This window comes from Zonotrichia albicollis, chromosome 1 (genome assembly GCF_047830755.1).
Source record: "Zonotrichia albicollis isolate bZonAlb1 chromosome 1, bZonAlb1.hap1, whole genome shotgun sequence".
NCBI classification, from domain to species: Eukaryota; Metazoa; Chordata; class Aves; order Passeriformes; family Passerellidae; genus Zonotrichia; species Zonotrichia albicollis.
In genome coordinates, this window is record NC_133819.1 from 136,036,920 (window position 1) to 136,053,761 (window position 16,842).

At 40.2% G+C, this 16,842-nt stretch overlaps 1 protein-coding gene across 3 annotated transcripts in view; it reads left to right on the plus strand.

Moving 5' to 3' along the window:
• Positions 1-1,058: 1,058 nt before the first annotated feature.
• Positions 1,059-16,842, plus strand: part of MMP16 (matrix metallopeptidase 16) — a 178,306-nt gene continuing 162,522 nt past the window's right edge. The window contains exon 1 of one of the 3 annotated variants that reach the window (XM_005479527.4): positions 1,059-1,510. In XM_005479527.4, coding sequence (XP_005479584.1) covers positions 1,379-1,510 — 132 coding nt within the window. In that variant the 5' untranslated portion in view covers positions 1,059-1,378. The remainder of the gene's footprint in view (positions 1,511-16,842) is intronic. The other 2 variants (XM_074555481.1, XM_074555489.1) reach the window with 2 other exon arrangements.

The window sequence follows — 16,842 nt, forward strand, 5'->3', positions numbered from 1 at the left end:
AACCTAATACAGTCCTAAATTCTGCTACCAGGTGCAGTCAGAATTGCGTACACGTAGTCTACATGTGTTTCAATTTCAGCAATTGGGCTCAACTTTCAGGTTATGGATACGGGTACATCTTCTTCTTCCCGTTTGTCCCATATAATGATCAAGTATCTTTGCGTATTTTTTGATAACCAAACAGAAAAAATAAGATTCCAATTTTAATTTTTTTTTCTTTTCAGTAAACATGGGAGTTTTGGAGGTTTTTTCTTCCCTCCCCTTTCCCCCACCCAAGATGCATTATTATAATATCATATCCACTGATTATGAATCATCTCACCTTCCTTATACTGGATGACATATCAAAGGGCCCCATAAAAAGTCTCCTTTACTATTAATTCACTGCACGAGTAGTTCATCTGCCGTAATCGTAAGGCATTTTGAATATGATAATACCCAGCATGAAGTTAAGCCTGTGATATAGTATTTCACACGCTGATTTCCCTGATTTCCCTTTCGGACGCATTAAGCACAATTTCATCACCCAGGCAGCACCGCGGGCAGGGGAGCGCGGCGTTCCCGGGCACGGGCACCGCGGGCGGCTCGGGGCGCTCGCTCCGCGCCGGGCGCCTCCCGTGAAGAGGCCAGGGAGGCTCCGGCACCCGTTCGGCTCCTGGGGACGGGACCGAGGAGAAAGGCCGCGGGCCGCTCCCGGGCCGCCGGTCCCCGGCAGCCGCCCACCGAGGCTCCGAGGCTCCGGGCCGCGGCCCGCCGAGCGCGGCCGGGCGGCGCTGGCGCGCCGGGGCCGCCTGGTGGGGCCGTCGCCTCTAGGCCGCCTCCGGGGCGGGGCCATGAAGGTTTCGGCTGAACGTTCTGGAGTGGAGGGGAGCGGCGGGGGGCGAGGCGAGCCAGGGCAGGGCAGCGAGCCGAGCCGAGCCGGGCCGGGCCACGCCACGCCGGGCCACAGCAGAGAGCCGAGCCGAGCCGAGCCGGCCCGCCTCCCCCGGGAGGAGGCGGAGGCTGAAGGGGAGGAGGCAGGAGGGAAGGAGGAGAGGTGGAGGAGGCGGAGGAGGCGGGAGCGGAGGGAGGACACGGAGAGGCGGCTGCTGCTGCTGGGCAGAAAGGAGTCGTGCAGGAGCAGCGGCTGTACTCGGACGCCACATTCCCTCTGTACGGGGCTGGTGGTGAGGATGAGCGAGAGCTGACCCTGCCGCGCCGCCGCCTGTGCTGTGAAGTGTCTGCTCCTCCTCCTCCTTCTCTTCCTCCTCCTCCCCGGCTGTGGGTGAACCTGCGCTACGGGCTCTTTACCGACACGGGGGAGGCTGGTTTGTTTTGTGCATTTGTTTAAGGCAAAGAGAGAGAAAGAGGTCTTCCACCCGCTGAAGCACAGTTCACTATGATCGTACTCGCATCCAGCACTGGAAGCCGGTTGGATTTCGTTTCTCAATCCAGGGTGTTTTTCTTGCAAACCTTCATTTGGATTTTATGTGCTACAGTGTGCAAAGCGGAGCAGTATTTCAATGTGGAGGTAAGATCAGCCGGATGCGTGTGCGAGCGTGTGTGCTTCCCCCTCTCCCTTTCCTCCCTTCCCTTTTTTTATGTCCCTCAAATCAAATCAAATCAAATCAAATCGCCAGCCAGCCATGTCTTTCAGCAGCCAGGGCATACGTCTGTGCAGGCTTTCCTTCCAGCCGCCGGTAGCTAGCTCCCCTCCCCGCGCTGCCCCGCCTGATGGATGCGTTTCAGCCGGAGATCCCGTTATCCCGGCTGCGCGATGCCGGGCGCTGGAGCGCAGCCCGCGGGAGACGGGAAACCCTCACCCGGGCACGGAGGAAACCTGGGGCGCAGAATGTACATGCAGCTCAGGAAAGGTTCCCTGAATGTCTTGGACTTCAGATACCACCGTATTGCTGAGTTTTCTCAGCCTTTTTTGGTTTGGTTTGGTTTGGGTTTTTTTCGAAGAAGAATGAATGAAAGAGCGTTATGGGGACAGGATGAAGGAAACTTGAGATTTTTAGCACGTTTCTTTGTTGCAGAGTATCTGAAAAAAATAAGAGCTTTTTCCCATGTAGACGTAAGAGAAATAGTTGCCGCTAGAAATAGTGAAACAAATGGCATAAAGGTGCAACTACAACTCGGAAGTTAGGGGGTGTGGAGGACAAGGAAACAGCATTTTTTCTGAGAGAAAATGAAGATTAAAATATGGGTATACCAAGATGGGGCAAACCCTAAGAGTTTACCCTTACAGTGACCACCCATTTCCAGTCGCCCTTGTCTACACACCCAGTTTTCCCATTAGGAGTTTTTGCATAGTGCTTTCACTTAACTAATGTTTCTTTACTGACTTTTATCATCTTTGCATATGTTCTTTCCTCCTTTTTCTCTATCCTGTCATCTCATTTGTCCTGCTATGATCCCTTACTCTACTGCAATGTGATATGTCTATTTCCTTCTTTTCCTTGTCAATTCAACTTATTGATTTTTCTTGCTGTGTCTCTGTAATTTATCTGTGTTCTTTCAGATTCTTACTCGTAATTCTAGTATTCTGTTAGGTCACTCTGTACCTTCACTTTCTTCTGTCCTGCCAACCCCACTCAAAACTTTCTGCTGCGCCCGTACACCAGCCTTTTTTGTTATATAGTCTCTTTAGTCTCCTGGGTTCCCATGCATCTTCCTCCCAGAAAAACGAAGTCTGTGTCCCTGTCTCACACATATGCACACTTGCTTATTTTATATCAGCTCTTGTTCTCACTCAGTGACACGCATTCTTGCTCCTTTCTCTGACAAGATTGCTCATGCAGATTCTCCTCTGTTACTAGACTGTTTATCTAAAGTTCTTACCTGTATGTCTTCTCCCTCTGTTTCATGCAAGATCATGTCAAGTGTATAAAGAACCCACATTTTCCTTCTCTAAGTCTGTTTTCATCCTGCCCTTTCCTTTTCTTCAGGCAGTTGCCTCTGCAATTCTCTCAGCTTAACAGCACTCATCCATTGATTCTTTCTTTGACTTCCATCTCTCCAGAAAGTGTCTTTTTACTCCATCATTAAAATCTCTCCTGATTATAAATCTGAGTCTTTTTTCTCTGTCATCTGTGCTCTAGTCACTCATTTGATCCTTATCACGAATGTGCATCTCTGCTTCTGTTGGATTGTAAGGTCTTTGGAGCAGGACTCATGTCTTCTCACATGTTTATGTGATGTGTACCATGCTCGAGTCTGGAGTACAACTGTGAGACTTCTGCTATATGAATATTAAAACTGCATATTTAAGAGCACACATTGGTGTTTTATCCTTCTGCTCATGTCCTCAGCTGCCTTCTTTGCTGATGAGCAGGGGAAGGAGTGTGGAAGAGAGGAAGTTGCTCTCTGTATCCTCCCCATGCTTCGCAGGCTGGCCCCCTGCAGAGTATAGGGATGAAATTCCAGCGACAGAACTTTCTCCTCCCACAGCAGTCTGCTTTGCTGGCATCTGGCTCTGCTGGAGAGACGGGCGGCAGATGGAGCTAGTGTGGGAAGAGAAAAAGATTGGTTTAGTTAAGTGGAATATGAACAGGAGGCCAGCTCCAGTCAGGAGGAGGTTTTCTGAGGGAAGAAGGGAAGCACTTTCCTTTTCGCCACCTCTTCCATATGGAAAACAGCAAAACTGAGGGTAAAGGCAATATCAGGAGCAAGAAACAGTGTTGGATAGAATGAAGTGGCATGTATATGAGGGCATGTATTTCTCCTTTTAGAAGTATCTTCTGCTCTTCTTTCCAGCGCTGCTGAAAACAAAGAGTGTTGTCATGTACCAATGCTTCCAGTCTTTTCACATTTAAGTCTGAGCCACACATTGCTGGGAGCCAGAAGAGTGTTCCAGGGGATTGTTGTAATATTTGAGAGTTGTCCTAACATGGAGCTTTTCCCTAGGTTACTGCCTTTGACCACTACTAGTGACATGGTCCTGGCCTAAATGAACTTCACATTTGCCCCAGAACAGCCATTGCTGTGTTCACATTGTTTGGATAGTGCTGAAAATTCAATTTTCTTTTTGCTGGGAACAGCAAAGGCTAAAAGCATGGGAAATTTGAGGCAAAGGACTTGGCAACAGCAAGTATGTATTGTGCTGTAAAACTCTGCGTGTCAGCACAAGTGCATACAGCAGTTGTACTTCAGAGTAAATGGAGAAAATGTAACAAAGATTTTGTACGACAATAAGAATAAATATGCAAAGTAGGCTTCAGGAAATAAGTAGTGTACATACAGTTGAATGAAATGTCACTGGAAAAAATTGCTTAGGATGGTTGGAAAACAAATTTACTTTTCATTCTTTCTTGTCTTTAAATAAAATACAGATAATACCTGTTGAACATTATAAAATATGGAGATTATTTATTTCCTCTTGTTCTGTCTTGTTTAATCCACTTTCCTGATTGATAGTAAAATCTGTTCAGTCTTGTTGAATTTTTTGGTTTGTTTCAGTGATGTGAGCCAGGTCAGTTCTTAGAGGATACTACTGTAGCTCAAAGACATTAAATAATAATGTTTCCTTTTAAAAGTAAAACACAATGCTGAAATTTACAAACTTGTATGAACATTTCTGTTCCTTGTAATTTGTTTGTCTCTCCGTAAAATTTCTTTTAGCCAAAAAACTGAATAATGGAGGAATTCCTCAAGCTTCCAGTGACAGCTGAATTCAGCTGTCTGTCCTGAAATGTATTTATGTATACAGTATTTCATGTAATAGCCACAGCAGAATAGGTTTCAGATCATGGAATATGGTACATGACAGGGGTGCGCTTGCACTTTGTATTGATGAGAGTTTTGTGCTAAAGCTCCATGAGAAATATTTATAACTGATAGGTTAAGAAATCATGATGAAATTTAGGAATCACTTACTCATATAAAAAGGAGGGTCTTTTATATGATTTTCAAAGTTCATTGATTATCAGTATCATTTTTGTGAGACTTTTTTTCTGACTAAAACTAAGAGCTACACTCTTAGCTCCCTCTTTTAGAGCTGAACTATTGGTCCAAAACAGTAACTTCATCAAGTATATTAATGAAAGACTGTGTCATCAATGTTGAATTTTGCTGCTATTTTCAACTATTTCTGTACACTAGTAGGGGAAGACGTCCATCAATTAATGGAATTGAATAGAATAGCAGTTACAAAAAGAGCATTTCAAGTACAAGACTGCATCAAACACATAGAGGCTAATTGTTACTAAAAAGTGATTGCACAACAAACTACCTTCTTCCTCCTACTGGGCTCCTCACTGTAGTAGTAAAATTTTGTGTGGCTCACATAAAGCTCCTTTGTGTGTTACTGGGAGTGTCTATAGATGGTCTTTCGCAATTATCTATATATTCATCTAGTGGGTATCCATATATATATTTGCTTTCCTAATCCAAACAATATTGCACTGTTTGAGCTGTATTGTTCTGCAAATTTATCTCCTAATGCCATCCATTAGCTTTTGTATGTACTTGAATAATAAGTAAGTTTATATTTTATTAACTATTAAATATCTAATATAAAAAATGAAGACAAATGTTACCTTTTTGGTTTGGAAAAAATGGTTATTGAAACAAAAATATCTTGATCAGAAGACAGGATCAGCATGCATGTAGAATAGGATTGATCTCTGGAACATAAAGCTGCTTACTCTTACTTAAATGGGTATCTGCCTAAGCCCTGTTGAGGAAAGAGTTTTTAGAATTACACCTAGTTTCATTGACTGTATCTGTAATGTGGGAAACACTACAGAGAAAGCATGCCTCATCATTTCTCTCCTCAGGCTGGCAGTTGTGCTGTTTTCCTCCTTCTATTGCTAAATGTATAGTCTTGAATCCCTAGGGGAGGTCTTAAAATTACTCTTATTTTAGTGTGAGCAGATCTTTAAAACAATACAGTCATTTCCCATTTTCAAAAGTGGGGTAGTTAAATTGCATGTTGAGGAACAAAGCACAGTGGAATCCAAACTTCAGAAAAATAACATCAGTTTCCTCCATGGTAGTAAGTTTCTGAGAACCCCATTGTTTTCATTGTTAATAAACTTCACAATTAGCCTCCAGCTCCTGCTAAATGATAAGGCATGACCTTTTATTCCATAAGCTCTTAGTCTTTTAGGCTTAAAACCAGACCAATTTCATTCTTCAGCTGGCATCTGAAAAGGAATAAACATTTGGGAGGAGTATAAATCCTCCAAAGCACCTTTACACACTTTCAAACTAGTGGTCTTGGTTATGAGGTTTATAGGCACAACACAATTCTTTTATATTTCATTAAAATGCAAGCTGAAAACTATGGATAAGCAATTAATGTGGTTTTGGTATCAACAGTGCCATGTGTCCCAACAGGAATTTAGAGGATCTTCTGCATTGTCTGAAGTTACAGTCAGTATGTAGGATTCTCAATTAAATTCTGAATCTCACTCTTGCGTAGGATATCAATGAAATGAACTGGACTTTTGTTAGAACAAGGAGTTCAAACTGAAATTGTTAGAAGGATGGAGAGGAGTTACTGAATTAGGTGATGAAGATGATTAGTGGGCGAAATATTAGTCAAGGAAAATACAGATATAATGTGGTATATTTCCTATTTGCTTATTTATGAAATACAGATACAAAGAAAAGCTCCTATAAGGGTCTCTGGTGAGCAGATATATCTAGATAAGGAAAATAATTGGAAAATGTGTGTCTGATGGAAGGCAACTGAATGCTCCTCTATCCAAGAAGGAGAATACCTACTATATAATGAACTGCCTCTCATTTGATACAAAGAAATACATGTGAAGAAATACTTAATAGTTAGAGTGCATTTACTACTGTAAAGTATGAGATTATTTTGTGCTACTGACAGTGCAGGGAAGTTCATGGATTCTGTTGCCTGTATTTTTTCAAAGACAGGTTGGAAGTATGTTGCCTGTTCTTATGGCTTCACTGCTGACATACTATTTTATACCTTAAGTACAAAACACATTTGTTTATTATTGTAGTTCAACTTGTTTTCCTGTTGTAAATTTTTGTCAGCTTAGTGTTTAGGTATCACAGTTATTAGTGAATCTCAATTCTACTAAAGAAAAGAAATAAAATGGTTAAAGAGATTTATGTAATCACCTTATGTAGTGCAAGATAAAACTACAAAAACATGTATTCCTAATGTTTTCTGACATGTGAGCTTACTAAAATAAATACAATATTTATTGGCCTACCAGTAAACCTTGAACAAGCGCAAGCTTTCCCATTCCATTATTTGGAAGGCATAATGTAAAACTCCTGCATAACCCTTCATTGTTTCTTCAAAGTGGGTATACTGTGTTCTTTAACTGGTTTAAGATTTATGCTGCTCTTTGTCAGTTTTATTTGAATCCATCTAAAAGGTCAATGCTTGCTCTAGGCACCTCAGCTCTGCTTATGCACTCAGGAAGACTGTGTTGCAAGAGTTTATAAAGATAGGATGTGGTATTATATAGCTTTTAAAGCATTTCAAACTGTATCTGTTTTTACTATTTTAAAGTCTGTCTCATTCTTGTATTTTATGGAATGCTCATTTTGTGATATTAAACAATGGAGCATTTTGTGTTGATACTGTTTGAAGATCCTTAGGAAACAATGTAACTTTAAAAATATTTCAATTACCCTATTTAAATTGTTTAAATCTCAGCTCTCTATTTCAGATTCCAGTTTATTGTCTAACCTTTTTGCCGTCCTCAAAATGCACTGTTGACCATAATCTGAAGGAGCAGGTTGAGTCTGTTTAATTTGTTATCTCTGATATGTCAAATGACAGATTTGGTTTCATTCTGTATGAGGAAGGCCAGGATTAGTGCTGCAAACATGATTTTAGCTGGCACTGAAATGGATTTGAAAAATAATTATGATTAGAGCTTTATCCTTTAAAGAGAGGTCATGCTATTTGGAACCTTTATTTATTGGTTGCCTGGCAACTGTTCATTCATGTTCCTGCTTATCATCATTCATTGTAAGCATCTTTGCTGTACACTAAGAGCAATTAAGTGGCAACACTTTATTTCTGTGATGAATTAAATTTGACATAAATTAGAGATGAAGTAAAAAATATTTCTGTAGTTTTACTTATTAACCAAAACTGTTAGTACAATGTTTCTTTGCTTATTAACATCTGGTTTATACCAGCTGAGGAGTTCAGCTGTAACAATAATGTTTCTAGCATACCTTTTGAGGTATTACAGCACATAATTGACTTAGTGGCTTGTTCAGGAATTTTTGCCAGTTTTAGAAACTCCTGTTAATTTCAAGATCAAGGCTTCAGGGTACTAGGAAACTTATGTCCTGTTGATTTCAGAGCTTAATATTAGGCAATCCAATCTCAAGTCCTGAAACTTGCACCCAGTCATTGGGAAAGGGATTTCATATTCTAGAGTTAAAACTGCTGTGCTAGGAGATGTGCTGGTGAAGCAATAAGAAGAACATTAAAGTCACTTGATGCTTCTCTGTAGAACAACAGCAGTTTTTACTACACATTGAAAAAAGTATAAAGCGTATTATTCAACAATTGCTTTTTGACTGCGGATGAAAATATTTTGCTGTCTTTATTAATTCATTATGGATCATATCAAAGTTGACCCTTGTGTGAAACAGCAGTATGGACTGAGACTGTCAGGTTATGGAGTATTTGTAGAAGATATCTGTGTAAAGAATGTTGAAGAAAATTCCTTGTGTCTGCATCTTAAAAGATCATCTACACTGTGTGGCCAGGGTGGAAGTAGATTTATGTCTCTGCTGCTGCCATTTGGTAGGAATGCCTCTATTCTGGTTGGCTCAGTGCTTTGGAAAAGAGGCCGTCTCTATTCAAATGTTGATAAGAATGTTATCAGCAGTAGTCAGCATGGGTTTACTAAGGGTAAATTATGCTTGACCAACCTTATTGCCTTCTATGATGATACAACTGCCTGGGCAGATGACAGGGAGGGCAGTGGATATTTTCTACCTTGGCTTCAACATGGCTTTCAATGCTGTCTTGCTCAACATCCTCACAGGCAAACTCAGGAAGTGTGGACTGTGTGAGTGGACAGACAGGTGGTTTAGAACTGGCTGAACAGCAGATCCCTGAGGGCTGTAATCAGTGGCACAGGGTTCAGTTAGAGACCTGTCCCTGGTGGTGTCCCCCAAGGTTCAGTACTGGTCCCAGTATTGTTTAACTTGTCACTAATAACTTGTGTGAAGGGGCAGATGCCTCCTCAGCAAGTTCCCCAACAACACAAAGCTGGGAGGAGAGACTGATACCCCAGAGTACCGAGCAGCCCTTAAGAAGGACCCTGAGAGGCTGGAGAGATGGGCAGAGAAGAAAAATCTGAAATTCAACAAAGGTGAATGCAGAGTCCTGCACCTGGGGAGGAACAACCCCAGGCACCAATACAGACTGGGGGTGACCTGCTGGAAAACAGCTCTGCAGAGAAGGATCTGTGAGTCTTGGTGGACTATAAACCATCCATGAGGCAGGAGTGTGTCCTTGTGGCCAAGAAAAAGGTATCCTGGGGTGCCAGGTGAAGAATTGCCAGCAGGTTGAGGGAGGTGAGCGTGTTGCTCTACTCAGCCCTCATGAGGCCACATCTGGAGAGCTGTGTCCACTTCTGGCCTCCTCAGTACAAGAATATCTCTCCTACAACGACGTGCTGAGGGATCTGGGCCTTTTCAACCTTGAGAAGAGATGACTGAGAGGGGATCCCATCAATCTATCAGTATCTGGAGGGAGGGTGTCAAGAGGATGGAGCCAGGCTCTGCTCAGTGGACCTGAGCAACAGGACAAGAGGCAATGGGCAGAAACTGGAACACAGGAAGTTCTGCCTGAATATGAGGCAGAACTTATTTACTCCCACTGGAGCAGTGTATGGAGTCTCCCTCACTGGAGATATTTAAGAACCATCTGGATGCCATCCAGTGCCATGTGCTCTGGGATGGCCCTGCTTGAGCAGGGAGATTGGACCAGATGACCCTGTGGTACCTTCTAACCTGACCCATTCTGTGATTATGAGAAAAAATGTCCCTCTGTGACTGTCCCTCTTCTTTGAGCTTCTGATTGTATTAACTCACAAGTACTGATCATATCATGACACAGTTAGGGTGAAAAACGTAACTGCTGTAAGACAAAGCTATATAAATTTTTATCAGATTTTCCCACTCGTGTGACATGTTTGTAATACATGAAGATTGTGTTGTATGTTTTTTCTCTTTTATGAAACAGTTGAACTGGTTTCAAAGCTATATAGATAATTGGAAAAGAAATGCTAACCTCAGAAAATCTAGTTTTTAGTATTTTTTTTCTCATGATATTATAGAGAAGAAGTTTTATTTCATTGGTACTGTTCATTTTTTGCTGGGATGTAATCACAAATTCATTTACAGATGTGAAATAGATGCTTGCAAGGGGATGAGTTAATTTCTTAGAAAATTACCAGCTGAAAGGCAGAAAGAAATTTATCAATGTCTTTGAAACATAGATAGTAAAACAGAAAAACAAGCCTCCCTTTCAATGGGAAGTTACTTTATTTAAATGTATTGGTAGATATTTACAAAGTGTACAACAGAGGAAATTGCTTTCTTTTTGTATGGCATGTGGATCTGAAGATGATGATCCTGTCACATTTTTACCTCAGACATTGGTTGTGTGATGCTCTTCTAGGAAATTGCTTTGACCCACTGTCTTTGCAGAGAAATTGACAGATTGTATCTGTCTGTGTTGTGGTTTGTGTTTAATTGTAAGTGAAAGAAATGGTCTTTCATGCAATAAAATGCATTATTATTATTGTTATGAGAAGTAATATAAATACATTGTTAACTGTACTGCATGATTCTGGTCTTGGCATGTGAGGCTTTTTTTTTTTTTTTTCTCTCATTGCTTTTATGTATTTAGAAAAATGAAACAATAATTAAAAATCCTCAAACCAACCCAGGACAGTGTTCCAGTGTTTGGTTTTTCTTGTTGCTTATGAATTGCCGAGCTCTGATACTTCTGTCCCTCATTGCTTGTACACGAAATGCCAGCTTTGGAAACGACTTTATTATTTTTTCTCTATTGCATCTATATTCAAATACGTAGGGAAAAGGGTGTGATGTAAGTGACTGAAGCATTTTGCTGGGGTGGGGGGCGCTGAAGATCCAGGTCGTGTGTCCAGTTCCATTATGATGGATCCCATAGTTTATCCATCTTTGTAACCTAGTTTGCGCAAATGTGCATTGAACTAAATGAAGCGTGTTTCCAGGCTACATATCAAGAGCAATAGAAGAAAAGCAATGTAAAAGAGCCAGAAATATATCTTCATCATTCATTTATCTTGGGACTGTTTCCCTTTTTTTCATAAAGTGTAGTAGAGGAGTATCATAAAATATAAGTACAGAATTCAAATTTAATAATCTGTATAATTGTTCTAGAAGTGAATGTGTTCAAAAGAAAGTGCTGGAGCAGAAAAGACATCTATAACAGTTTGAACACTGGTTTTGATTTTTTGTGGTTGTTTTTTTTAAGGTTTTTTAGGTTTTGGGTTTTGTTTGTTTGTTGTTTGTGTTTGTTTTGTTTTTATTTTGGTCTTTTAAAATACGAGTACCAAAACTTGGTAGACAACACTGTCAGGATTAGGTGAAGGACATCATTAGATAACTGAAGGTGAAGAGCATCACAGTCTCTTTCAGAATGAAAGTTTGAATAAGATAACTTTTGTTACCCTAACATACTCAAAATGATTTTAAATAAATGTAAAAGTCTTAAAAAATAAATCAGTTTTGGATCAGATTATAAATACCACAGAATGCACAATTAAAAACTGTTCTTTTTTTGAGTGAATGTACAAGTAAATTGTTCCACAAACATTCATGTTTCCTTTTCATCACAATACCTAAGCTTCAAAAACCAAATACTCCTTTGGTATTTGAGTATTTATGGATTTTTATGACATACAATAAAAGATGCACTGTTCCATGCATTTAATGTTTTATATTAAGCACCACTAACAGGCAGCCATACTGCTCACATGCCCCTGGGTGTTAAGAAATTAATGGGGAGAGGATAAGGTAAATAAGATTTGCTGTGATGATATGTAAAGTATAATACAAGTGTAAGCTGAATATTTTTCCTCAAGGTTCCTGTACCATCTGTTCTCCTTATGACTGTTTCAGAGTGACATGGAGTATTTTTCTGAACTCTCCTGTTGGTATTGACCAGAAGTGTGATTAAGTTGCTCATGCGTGAGTATCGAGCATCTCTTAAAGTGTCCTTGGCCAAGATGTGCCCAAGGCTGGTAGAAATAACATGGGACCAACAAAAATTTCCTCTTCAGGCTACCAACAGGAAGCCAGTCTCTGTGTTCTGAGTCAGCTTACATGACTCTGTTCACTTCTCTTTAGGTAACTAAAGCCTGTTTTGAGTTTTAAATGATGCTGGAGAGTGATGAGATCTATATCTGTAGGGCTCCCCAGGGTAGGCAGTGGCATTCCAATGTTGTGATTTGGGGTTGAATCACTTCCCTCTGCAGTTGTGGAGGGAAATGTCTGTCATTAAGTTTGTATAGGGACCTGGTGCTGTTTAGGCCCTGTGGTCTGACTTGCTTGGTCCCTAGATACTGTTCCAGAAAATCATGGGCCTCCTAAAAAAATCCAGTGATATATCTCCCATCCCCTGGTTAATGTGGTTCATCTCAGATCATATCAGACACCTATACTCCTGGCAAAACCAAGAATAGAATTCCATCCTTATGTCACTACAATTTTTACCCTGTCACTTTGATGTTCTGCATACTATTAAATATATTCTTCCTTTAGTGTAAAAGGTTAACACTACCTCACATCTTTGGATCTCACGTATTCAAAGTATTTAGCTAGGGGTTTAAAGAACACAACATTTCTGTACTCTAACAAGGCAGTTTTGCCTTCAGCTGTAATGAGATTGGGCCTGAGCCTGTTCAAATCCATGTAAAACATGTTACCGAACTCAGACCAAACACTTATGGCAGGTTTTATAAATTTACTACTTCTGACTATTATTTCATGCCTTACCTTAAATGGTTTTAAAGGCTCTCTTTCTGCCCTAAACTTACAAACACCTAAACAGCTTGTGTGGAGAAGACAGAATGTTAAGCATTTTTATAAAAAGTAAGTAATGAGAAAATATATTTTGTAAGAATAAGCTCACTAAGTGTCTATTGCCTGATAGACAATCCCCAAGAAGATAAAAAATGAAAATGACATTTTAGTAATTTATTTGGCTAAGAGCCTTCAGCCTTCAAGAATAATTATCTTGTTTTCAAGTACTTTTGTTATGTAAAGCAAAATGGAGATTAAGTCAACAAAAATTTACTTTTCTGTGTTAATACCAGAATTTAGATCTCATCATAGGCAGGTATGTAATTTCACTGATTTATTTATACTACTTGCTTTAGGTCTTCAAAACGGTAATTTTAACTGTGTCAGATTAAGGGTGTAATTTACGAGCCTGTATTTATAAATTTGCTTATTTAATTTTTAAATCCAAAATTTGAAATACTTGAGTATGCTACCTGGTATACTATTTAAATGAGCTTTCTGCTATCATGTAATTAGAGAGAGACTAGATTTGCTGTGGATTTTAAGTCTGCATTTGTGAAGAAAGAGTGACATATCTGCAATCTTTTTTATCCAAAAGAGCTTCCTTTGTAATATATAGCTCTACTCTTGTTTGGCACTCACAGGCTCATTTAGAGATAAGACAGTATTTTAGATCCTTTATATAATCCTAAATAATTCCGTCATTTTTCCTGACTGTTGAGAGAATTTAGTTTTTTCCCAGCAGTCAGATAAATAAATAATCATTATTCTTTGTAGGTTAGTTGCTTAGATGCCATTTCCACCAAGATATTAGAGAATTTTTCTATATACAAGACCTTCCTGAGGAGGTAATGTCAATTTAATTTGGACCACAATTTTTGAATTCTGTAGAAGTATATTCTTTCTCTAAGTTTGCTCAAAATAAAAATTCTGTTTCATTAAAAGTTGGGGGATCTTAATGTCTTTGTGAATATTCACTTCTTTATCTAAATTTTCAGCACCAGAGGAAATTATTCTTAAGGTGAAACTAAGCTTTTAAAATGTTGGAACAATGCATTCTGTGATATTTTGTAAAAGTTACAAGTGATAACAGACAGGGGAGCCTAAAGCAATTACTGCTTTTCTCATGTCCCGTCTCCAGTAATACAATAGAGAAGTTCATCATTCCTGTTAGCTTTATCCTGATAGCTAGAAAAGGAGAAAGGAACTTTTGACTTTAAATGTCCTGCAGTCTGAGGGTTTGAGGGGGCCTGAATATATGTTGTATTGTAAGATCTGTGTGTGTGTCCGAGTTGCTCCAAACGAGCTGCAGCTGCAGGGTCCTTAGTTGGGCAGCAGCTGTAGCTCGTGAAGGTAACTGAGATAAATAGGGGTGGGTCGAGAGCCCAAGAGGAGCCCCTGAGAAGAGAGACAGTTACAACAACTGGTGACCCCGTGTGATGAAGAACACGCAACCAAACATCACAAGAAGATATGGAATCCCCCGGACAGCCGAGAGCTGTGGCAGCCTGAGAGCTGGGACTTTGGAATATCAGCCAGAGAGCTGGGACTATAGAAGATAGGACAGCTGAGAGCTGTGGCAGCCTGAGAGCTGGGACTTTGGAATATCAGCCAGAGAGCTGGGACTATAGAAGATAGGACAGCTGAGAGCTGTGGCAGCCTGAGAGCTGGGACTGTAGAATATAATATGGCCTTTGAATTAAGGAGCTGTAGCAGCAGAAAGCTGTAAGAATATGGCCTTTAAGGAAAAGAGCCTTGGAACATCTAAAGACAGCCGAGAGCTGTGGCAGCCTGAGAGCTGGGACTGTATGTGTATTGTAATTGTATAATTGTTAAAAGAAAAGGGGGAAATGTGGGGGCCTGAATATATGTTGTATTGTAAGATCTATGTGGTTCTGAGTTGCTCCAAACGAGCTGCAGCTGCAGGTTCCTTAGTTGGGCAGCAGCTGTAGCTCGTGAAGGTAACTGAGATAAATGGGGGTGGGTCAAGAGCCCAGGAGGAGCCCCTGAGAAGAAAGGAAGGACTGTGCTGCAGAGAAAGGAGAAGAGCCCCAGCGGAGAGGGAAGAACAACACTGCGGCAAAGATTACAACAACTGGTGACCCCGTGTGAGGAAGAACACACAACCAAACATCAAAAGAAGGTATGGAATCCCCCGGACAGCCGAGAGCTGTGGCAGCCTGAGAGCTGGGACTTTGGAATATCAGCCAGAGAGCTGGGACTATAGAAGATAGGACAGCTGAGAGCTGTGGCAGCCTGAGAGCTGGGACTGTAGAATATAATATGGCCTTTGAATTAAGGAGCTGTAGTAGCAGAAAGCTGTAAGAATATGGCCTTTAAGGAAAAGAGCCTTGGAACATCTAAAGAGAGCCGAGAGCTGTGGCAGCCTGAGAGCTGGGACTGTATGTGTGTTATAATTGTATTATTGTTAAAAGAAAAGGGGGGAAATGTGGGGGCCTGAATATATGTTGTATTGTAAGATCTGTGTGTGTGTCCGAGTTGCTCCAAACGAGCTGCAGCTGCAGGGTCCTTAGTTGGGCAGCAGCTGTAGCTCGTGAAGGTAACTGAGATAAATAGGGGTGGGTCGAGAGCCCAAGAGGAGCCCCTGAGAAGAGAGACAGTTACAACAAGGGTTTTATAGGTTTTCACTTGTTTTCAGAAATAAAATAGCTAAACATGTGGTTGAAAGTTGTGTTATGGTGTTTGGTGAAGTAACTAGTGAAAAAACCCCTATGGTTACTTTTTAAAATTTGGAACAAAATTCATACAGTTGTTGAAAGAAGTATAGAGCCTTCAGAGTTATATAGAAATGGAGACTGTAATTTTCCTTCATGCTTTCTTTTTTTTTGAAGTTCATATACTACCTATGTTTCAGTGATAAGAAACTAGAGATAGGAAGAAGAAAGGGAATTCACTCATATTAAATTTATTTTCTTTTTTGTAACTGTTATTTGTTTACTTGTGTACTTAGTAGCCTGGTAAAATATCTGGTTTTCATTGGGAAACTTAGATGAGACTCTAACTTCATGGAATTGTTGAGATTGTGCCATTAATTTCATTGCACCCAAGGTTTTACTCCAAGCTATTTGAAAAGCACTGAATTACTAAACATTTTAATCTAGTAAATTAAAATTATATAGATCATAGAATCATAGAATTATTTGGGTTGGAATGGACTTTTAAGATTATCTAGTTCCATCCCCACCTGCAATAAGCAGGGACACCTTCCTTTAGGCCAGACTACTCAAATTCATCCAACCTGGCCTTGGAAGGTTTCAGGAATGGTGCATCCACATCTTCTCTCAGCAACCTGTGCCAGTCTCTCACTACCATTTTTCACCACTGTGAAAAAATTCTTCCTGACATCTTATCTAAACCTGCTCTCTTTCATTTTAAAGTCTTTGTCCTGTCATTACATACTTTTCCCAAAAGCCCCTCTCCGGATTTCTTGTAGGTCCCTTTATGTATCAGAATGCTGCTAGAAGGTCCCTGAAGCCTTCTCTTCTCCAGTTTGGGAATTTATATAAATATAATATATATTTAATATGAATGTTTATTAACTATTAAAGATAAATATTGGTGTAAAAATCCATAGGCTTAATCTATATATAAGGGATGAAATTAGTACAAAAAGAAATGGAGATGCACTATCTATGCATAAGCTGACTCTTGCAGTTAGAAGAAAGTTTCAAATCATTATTCTTGAAGCACTTTTTGAAAAGAACAGTAGTGAGGTCATTCAGAGAAGCAAAATTTAACTTGAGGTGGGATCTAACTATTTCATGTGGGGGCTTACAATTATAACCTTAATCATCAGCAAAAATG